We start from the raw sequence: 9,578 nt of genomic DNA, 5'->3' as shown, positions 1-9,578 counted from the left end.
AAATATTTTATCAATTTTGATTCTCACTTTTTTTATTGTACAAATTTGAACCTATTGTTAGTTTATTATAAATTTTTTAATAAAACTTACTGACATGACATATAAGTGATGATGGGATGACATCTAATAGCATAACAATCTAATACATATGTTAATATGGCATTAACACACATGCTAAGGTGACACAAACATACTAATATAACATTAAAATATCAAAATTATACTATCGTAGTAGTTAACCAAAATTACACACTTAATCTATTGCAATTTTCTCTTCATTATTTATTTTTATTTTCATAATAAAATTTTAAATTAAATATTTTAAATTTTAAAATAACATTAGTAAATAAATAGATGGTGGTAAAATTGAAAATAAGAAAAGGAATAAAAACGAAACAGAACCAAAAGTAAAATAAAAAAGAGTTTTGACAAAAAGAGAACAGAATAGAGTAAATGTTTATTTAAATAGATACAAATATCAAGAAGAATGGAAAAAAAATTCTATTTGTTTGGATGAGTATAACAGAATAAAAGAAAATAAAAATATTAAATGAAAAATAAATTTATATACTAATTAGATTACACTCAGTCCTTAAGAAATTTAATTTCATTAACAAATATTATTTGTTATTTTTTAATTTTTTATGTTAAAAGAAGATCTACTTTTTAAGAAAATAAAATAAAAAATAAAAATGAAAGAGATTTTTTTTACTCGTTTTATATTAATTTGGAAGAAATTTTTTTCTTCAAATTTCTTTTTTAAACAAACATAAAGTTTTTTTTTTTTTTTCATTTCCTACCTTTGTGTAGAAACTCACAAGCAGTTACTTAGCTTTGAGATAACGACAGGAAATAATTCTAGAACTTCTTTCCATCACGCCAAATCAAGATATCACAAACTACCCTTCACTTACACTACAAGATGTCACTCCATATATTGCGATATTTTCATTGGTCTTTCTTACAAGCAAGAGCAAAAACATGGCTTTGCAGTTTGCCTTATTAAAAGAAAGGAAATTTTCCTCTCTCTCTCAAAAAAAAAAAAAAAACAGTGCCTCCTAATTAACGTTCTCTCTGAGTTTTCTGTCATTCACAACAAGAATTCAAGCGGCAAATTAAACCTCACTTCATTAAGGTTCTCATAAAGGTTAGCATCCAATTATATTTCCGTAGAAAAATTTACATTTAAATACATGTTTAATCTTGCTATTTAATGTTTTTTATTTTTTATCTTTGTAAATTAAAATTTTATACCTCGTAAAGACACTCTAGATATCATTTTCAACCGTGAAAAAAATAATATCTAAAATATTTTAAGGACTAACAATAAAACAAACATAATTTATAATAACTAAAAATAAAAAAAAATTATAAGAATGAAAAACAACAAAATATTAAATTGTATCGACTAAAAATGTGTTTAATTAAACCAAAAATTTGTATTTATTACACCTATTTTACTTCTTTTATGTTCCTTTTGATAATTACTGTAATTCATTGCATGCATATCTTCTGATTTTTCTCTTGCATCCTTGATTTGCAGTGTCACGTTTAGGAATGAAGATCAAATTGGTTCGCCGAATCAAAAAATTGCTTTCGTGTTCTGGTAATCATGTACTCCTTTTCCTTCTTTTTATGAACTGTTTTTCTTTTTCGTTATTGAGTTTGGTCTATAGGTATTGTTACTTGTTAGCATCAGAAAGATAAATTGATTAGGGAAAACAATGTTTCTTTGTAATTAAAAAAGACATTTGTAAAAGTTACAAGTTGATCATTGAACCTTAATATAGACAAATAGTGTGTTTGGATACTTCCTAGAATCAATTTTGATCCAAAAATCATGGTGGGAAATTGAAGAAGTTGAAGTAACTATTTGCTACATTAGCCTTCAACTTTTGGAATTGATTTTGATAGAATTGAAAGTTAATCCAAACACACATATAGAAAACAGAAGTATATCTGTTAGTTTAACTGTTTATGTTTTATTATATACTATCATATTTCTTTCTCTTTTATCTTTGTCTCTTAGTAGTATAATTTGCTACACAAATAATTTAATATATATGATCAATTAGGTAATCTTCATCTTGAAGTACCTTGTTACTACTTAATAACATAAGAAGAACACAACCCAAAAGCTTCCTATTAACCTCTATTCCTTTAACAGACGATATTGCTAACTGCTGCTTCACTTTAACACTAATCCAATGCTAACCCTTTTCACCTACTTTCCACCTCCATGAAAATTCTGTACATTAACCCTTAATCTAGCTTGTAAGTAGTCCTTCACTCTCACCAATCAGTATTAAATACATTATATAACCCTTAATATATCTAGCTAAATAAGTAGACCTTTCCAGAATTCTCTATGTAAGTTTCAGTTGTTACTACTCACACAAAGAAGCTAATTAAGACAGTCCATCCCAAAAAGCTAAGGTTGGTTAGTTGGGAGAATCTCACTGTTTAAGGCTTCTTGTTGTTCTACTCAATTGTCGTTCCCACCCATGTAGCTTTTGCCTCAAAACTTAACAAATTGTTACCTTCAAAATGAGCATAAAGTTCTAGCAAATATTTCTTAATTAGTAACTTGCCCATTTGAAAGACAGTATTGGTTGTACATGTTGCAGACATGTTTTTTTTTTATATAATTTTTTTTATTGTAGTACCCTGTCATTATGGTTTTGGTGTCAAGGCACATTTTCACACATAGAGGATCATCTGTTTGCTTGTGGGCAATAGGACTAGATCATATAAACCTACTGTGCTTTTATTGCTTCCTCTGGATTTTATGTTTCTTTTTTCCTTCAAATCCATTATTTAATCTGAATGTTATAACTGAGTGACTACTGAGGCGTATATGCTGCCTTTATTTGGCTTAGTCTTCCTTGCCAATGATGCGATCTTTTGATATATTGGGTATTTGTTATGTACTCTGTAAATGTTTTTGATAATGCGAGAAAAAGAAATAAAAAAAAATGCAACTTAATGGGGATGTATGTATCATGCATGTGCCACTACACAAACTCATGTACTTGTGTTTATTTCAATTTTGAATTTTTGATTTCATAAAAAATATTGCGGTTGATCAAGAACCTAAGGAATGCTCTTTCCTCCATCTATTAACCCATACCCATACACATCCATTAATTATAGTGTAATTAAACTTAAAAGAATTTTTCTTTTAAAAGAAGTAAAAGTTGTTAAGTACAATACAAGTTATACTCTGTGGGATAGGTTTTTGTTAAGCCTTCCGAAAAAAAAACAAGTTATACTCCGTGGGATAAGGCTCTTGTTTTTGTTGGTAACGGAAGTATCAATTGTTTGGCTCAATCAAAGAAGTTAGCATCAGCAAATTTTAGCAAGTTCAGATTTGTTATGAATTACTGTTACATGAAGGAGAAAACTTATATGCTGATCCTTGAGTAATTTTGATGATGTTTTTCAATTAAAATTAGAATTTCATCTTGATAATCAACACAATAAAACATAGATATTGAAATGAAATTCCATTTTTGATTGGACGACAACACCAAAAATGAAGCAACTATATCTAAGTTTTGTGTTTTTAGAGAAAAAAAAAACGCAATTAATCACCTTATTTCAATATTTACTTTAAAAACGTATTAATGACAATGACATGCAACAGAATGTAGCACCAGTTCCCCAAATCACCAAACTTGTGTGGACGTGCGTGAGGAATATGCCAACACATTCCGTACGGAGTCATACACTGAGTTTTGGACACGTGTCCTTGCATATTCCAAGGATGAATCCTCTACTTGTTTGTCTAGAGAGTCCACCACTTCGGCCAGGCTTCCCTCTTACCGTTTGTTTGCGGAGCATCTCTTGGACCCAGATCAGTCCACGGTTACTCGGGCCCTATCAGAAGCCCAATGTCGGCCCATAATCCATTCTCTCTTGTCTGACTATTTTGCACACACTGCTAATGCTTCTCTTCTTTGTAGTCATCTATTAAAGGAAATTGATCGTGTACGTGTGAAGTATAGGTCACTCAAGACCATCCTTCAATGTGTTCCAACTAATCAAATTCCTTCCCCAATGATAATGATACATTTAACTGAATTTTCCAACTTCTTGAACCCGTTTGGCGCATCCAGCTCGCCGTCGGCCCGGATTCGGGCTACCCAATGCCAATGCTCTGACTTGCAAAAGCGGCTTGAGTCAAGTCGTGACAAGGCGCGAGCCAAGCTTCAATTAGTTGCTAGGTTAAAATGTGGCTCGGCTTGCCTTTTTGTGGTAATTACAGCTTCATTTGTTGTGATTCTTGTGACTCATGGCTTTGCAATGATTGTGGCTGTGTCGGGATTGGCTTCCATGAATTTGGCTTCAGAAAGGAAGTTGGCTAAAGTGACATCTCAACTTGATGCAGCCACGAAAGGAACTTATATAGTTAATAAGGACTTGGAGACAACAAGTCGACTTGTGGCTAGACTAAATGACGAGTTAGAGTACATGAAAACAACAATGAGATTTTGGCTTGAGAGAAAAAAGGATAAGTTTCAAGCCGATGGTGAAGTGATGCGCTTGTTGAAGAAGAACCAATGTAGTTTTAGCGATCAATTGGATGAGTTGGAAGAACATTTGTTTTTATGTTTTATGACTATTAATAGGGCTAGAGACCTTGTGTTGAACCAGATCACTAACTCAACTTGATCCTATACTAAAGTGTCATATAATGATTAACTAATGAATTATTTACTCATTTAGTTTTCAATTATTGATGATGTAAAAGTATTTTATTTACATTACTTCAATATGTTAAAATTAGATATTTCTAGAATATAACTTTCAAGTTAGTTATGCGTGGTGTGTGTATTTTTTTTCCTTTTCCTTTTGTTGGAAGCAAGATAGTCTCATAGTTGGAAGTCGAGACTAACTCTCGATAGTTAGAGATTATCCAAAGTGGATTTTATCTTTTTCAACAATTTTTTTTTAATATGCACAGTCAAAGGATTGAATCACTGTCAATATACTTAAGGAATCTAGTCATTTATCAATTATATTAGACCTTGTTAGTTGGTGTGTGTATTTTTAAGTCCAAGATAAAAACACTTGTACATATTGAATTGGATAACTATATGTAGTAAAGATTTATCTAGTGAATTTTATCACATGCATTTTAAGGACAAAATCAAAATTATTGGTTTGATTAAAATAGTTTTGTGGCATTTGATTTCTTACCTAATTATTATATTTTGTTTTTTTTTTGTTAGAACCATGTTTAGAAGTTATGATATGCAAAATGTGCATCTTTAATCAAACAAAATTTTGCCCACACATTACTTAGGTAAGACACTTAATTTATGCATGTTTTGATCATTTGAAAGAATAGAAAAAAAAATAGGATTGAGGGACATTGACATTTCTTAACTTTTATTTACTTATACATGTGTACTTACACTATTAGAAAATACACTTTCAACATCGGTCATTTGAAAGAATGTATTGTTGTTAACATCGGTTTTAAAAAACCGATATTAACATAAAAACGTTAACATCGGTTTTATAAATAACCGATGTTATAAAGAAAGAAGTACAACAAAATAAGTGTATGCGTGAGGGACGTTGAGATCGGTTTTCCGCTAAAACCGATGTTAATATGCTACATTAACATCGGTTTTTACAGAAAACCGATGTTAATATGTTATATTAACATCAGTTTTTAGAGGAAACCGATGTGAACGTTAATCATTCATGCACCTATTTTGCTGTAGTAATTTATGTATAACATCGGTTATTTATAAATAACCGATGTTAACCTATGTACATTAACATCGGTTTTTTATAAATAACCGATGTTAAGTTGAATGTTGACATCGATTTTTGTTAATAACTGATGTTGTTTTCTTTAGTAACATCGGTTATTGTTAATAACCGATGTTGTTTTCAAGTTTTTTTTATATAACCTTTATGTTTTTACAATAAACCCAAAATTGTACCTGTAAAATGTAATTTCAGACTCAATTCACAGCAAATAAACATTTAACCTGCTTTCAAGCAGTTTTAATCACACAATAAACAATTAATAATTGATTTATCATAAACAAATTAATTCAATGTTCAAATTACATAAGAAATGTCAAAAATGTTAAACCAAAGTAAACTAAGCTAAACTTAATATCCATATACCCTAAGTCTGATCTCTACATCGAAGATAAAACTGTGCCCACTAGATCTGCAACGCCTTTAATCTCTTTGGCTCCAATGGTCTAGGATCATTAAAATACTGCATGATGAAATAAATGATAATAAGTTAATAATGTAATACAAATTATTAAAAAATCATATTTGTTTGAAATAAACGTACCGCTTCCCAATTATTCCTAAAAGTTCCTAAAATGATGGTGGACATCCAGTGCATGACATAGTAGCCGCACTCAGTACTTCCTTTTTGTCTATTACACTAAATACATAATGAAATTTGGATATTAATTAAACAATTAGTGTACAAACACATAAGAAATATATATAAGTGAAAGTTTTATGTAAATGACGTACCTTGACGACAATCCACCTAGCAGAAGCCTTTGATTTAGGCTGTGGAGCATCATCAAGACCTTTTAAAGCACTGTTCCAGATGAGTTACAATTAAAAACTGCTGTTGTTGAGGTATTTCAATGCAAATGTATAGAAAAGAACACTAACCTATTAATAATCCCCTGAAGGTAGTTGTCTGGCCTGTTATGCAATGAACAAAACCAGACAACTAGGTGTTCCTTGGGCAGGATGACCACCATCTGCCAGTGTCCGCTGCAGTGGAGATGAATATGGGTTAGTATATTAGTAAACATTAATTAAATTAAGTTATTTTGTGTGACTTACCCATTTAGGTAGGCTCCAAGATAGACATCGCGCTTTGAACTCTGCATCCAAGTCTTTATGTAACTTTCAGACTCAAATTGCGATTGCCTAGACCTCTGAATGGACTGTGGCTCGAGGAATCCATAGATATCAGAATTCCCCGCTCGCATACTTGTATCAGTCAGATGCCTGTTTATGTTAAGTCAAAGTTAAATATTTATGAATTGAAAGCAATAACTTGGATAATTAAAAGTAATATAAAATGACTTACAGAATCCACAACTGTAACACTGATATGCTGAGACATTGACCACCGTGTGTGATTTCCGAGAGGTCTTCGTGCTTTATGTAGAGCGGGAAATCTGGATTAAAGACCCCGAACACGGTGGCATCCCATGTAACCTGGTAAGGCCTCAAGAAAAGCTCTGGGATGGTCAATGTCATTAGATAAAGTGGATCATTGACCTCCGGATCGGGCTTTGGAGGTGGTTTTGCCGGAGACACAACTACCTGTTCATGAAACAAAGTTAAATGGCCTAATTTGAGACACGCTGAATGAATTAATTTAAAAAGAACAAACATATAGTAAGAATAAAGTACCTGCTGTGATAAAGGATCCCTGTGTCGCCTGCTCCTCAAAGGAATCCTATATAGAAAACACACAGTTGTACATGGCATTCACAAAATATTGAAATATAATTGTAATGGTTAGTTGAAAATGACTTACAATCTTCTCAGTGATTTCCTTTGCAACCTCAGTCGTCATCTCCCCTGTTTTCTTCGTGCGGGCCATCTTCCACTTCACGTGGCGTCTGACTAGGGATGGAGGGTCGATGACGCCATCAACGCTTCCGGACTGTGCAGCTTCCTCGAGCTTCTTCTTCGTCTTCTCAGCTAGGAGCTTTTGCTCCAAATATTCATAACCCCCACGAGACAAAATGTGGGGGGCAGTGTTCTGTTTCTGGATGGCCTGTGCCTTTTTGCGCACATCCTGCAAAAATAAAACAACAATATTTCAAATTGGTAGAATGAATTATAACAAGTTAATGTTTTTTGAAAAACAACTTAAATGGCAAGGAACATACCTCCCAAGAAGGGTCTCTACGAGTCTGGAAAAACTGGGCCCATTTTCTTTGCTTATCCCTTATTTCTCACAGACAATGTCGTCCACACTATCGGTATTGAGTGCAAGGGCCCATTTCATCGTGAAGTCTGATTTAAACTGCCTCCATCTCTCGCCCACAGTCTGAAGTAACTTCCTTTTCGTCCTACTATCAGAAGCCTCTGGGATTTCAAATTCCGTCTGACAATATCAAATAAGGTTTATTGGTTACAATAATGTATTTTTTGGATATTAATTAGACAACATCAAATAAGAAAATATAAATACCTGAATATCCTCCCAAATCAAGTCCTTCTAAGCAGTAGGGACCTCCTTCCAGTTCTCGTACGTGATGTCCACCTTATCACGCGCCACAATCCTCAAATAAGTTCTTAATTTCTTCCTGTGGGGACTGTCAGCCTTGCCGGTAGCAGGATCAATGTGGACCACTGGTCTCTCAGCACTAGTTGGTCTAGCAGACAAGGATCGTAGACGTGAGATTTTGCGTGTCCGCTTCACGGCAGACGGTGAAGCTGATGCATCGGAAATAGGAGGAGGAGGAGGAGGAGGAGGAGGAGGAGAAGGAGGAGGAGGCGAGGCAGGTGGAGAAGTCATGATCCTATATACATCATTAAAATGTAAATTTGGGTTACAGACAAATATCGACATCAACAGTTCATTGTATTCAAAAACTATAAAATAAATATTAAACTTAGGTACACTACTATAAATTAAGAGAACAAACGTAAAAAAAAACATGATGTTAAACATATTTAAAAAATTCAAAAACTTACTTTTGAAGTCATTTAAAATATATTAAACCAGTATAAGTATTTCGTACATCATATAAATAAAGGTTACACAAATAAGACTAAAATAAATCTTTAATTTGGTGTGCTACCATAACGTTGATTGCATCAAATCAAGCGTTGATGGTGAAAAAATTGCTTACGCACAGTGCAAGATATGATGCACTCACACACGCTAGAAAGCATAATTTTACTAATTGAACCATCTAAAGCTTGCAAGTCTCCACCCATCATCATGTTCGAACTGAACATAAAGTACCCACAAACATGCACTAAATTGCCTATAAAGTCAAAACGTGTTTAATTGAATTTATTTTAAACTCTGTCATATGTGTTTGATTACAATTATGAGGCATCTCACTGCTGAATTTGGTTCAGCTTGGTCCTTCTGTCCTTGCTGCAAATGGCTTGCATAATGGTAGTTTAGTGCAGTGTCTATTCTCTTCTAGGGTCAATCTTTAGTAGGACTCTAAGGTTTATATTTTTTATTTATGACATAAAGGCTGATTGGATTAAGATATTTGAAAACTGGAACTTCAAAAGAGTCAAATTACTCTTCATGCCTTATTTTGGAATAGGACAGTTTCCTTTTCCCTGAATTTTTATATAACCTAAAAAATAAATGTAGATGGATTTGGCTTCATTCAGTCATATGGTTTGGACTTTAATCTTAGTTAATGTCCTTAGCATCATTTTCTTAAATAAGAAGACTGCAATGTGCAAATACTTTAGCACCATTTCTGGTTACCTTTCTTCTCCAGCTCCAGGGACTTCAGTTTTTTGGCCATTGAATGATATTTTGGTCTTATATAACAGTAACATTAACTTTTATGTTAGAGGTGATA

General features: G+C 32.7%; 1 protein-coding gene across 1 annotated transcript; it reads left to right on the top strand.

Annotated features, from left to right (window-relative positions):
- The first annotated feature begins 980 nt into the window (after positions 1–980).
- Positions 981–4,735, top strand: LOC114393152 (UPF0496 protein At3g49070-like). The gene is made up of 3 exons (XM_028354412.1): positions 981–1,147; positions 1,544–1,606; positions 3,647–4,735. Exons 2-3 carry the CDS (start codon positions 1,558–1,560, stop codon positions 4,672–4,674), a joined length of 1,077 nt encoding a protein of 358 aa, XP_028210213.1. The 5' UTR covers positions 981–1,147; positions 1,544–1,557; the 3' UTR covers positions 4,675–4,735.
- The last annotated feature ends 4,843 nt before the right edge of the window (positions 4,736–9,578 follow it).

This window comes from Glycine soja, chromosome 17, assembly GCF_004193775.1.
Source record: "Glycine soja cultivar W05 chromosome 17, ASM419377v2, whole genome shotgun sequence".
Classification (NCBI taxonomy): domain Eukaryota; kingdom Viridiplantae; phylum Streptophyta; class Magnoliopsida; order Fabales; family Fabaceae; genus Glycine; species Glycine soja.
Note: the sequence above shows the minus strand (reverse complement) of the source record. Positions and strands in the feature narration are given on the sequence as shown.

Excerpts from the sequence above, each read along its gene's own strand:
- LOC114393152 (XM_028354412.1), top strand. The coding sequence starts at position 1,558 with ATGAAGATCAAATTGGTTCGCCGAATCAAAAAATTGCTTTCGTGTTCT. Across the intron at positions 1,607-3,646 it reads AAAATTGCTTTCGTGTTCTG|AATGTAGCACCAGTTCCCCA; the intron begins GTAATCATGTAC and ends GACATGCAACAG.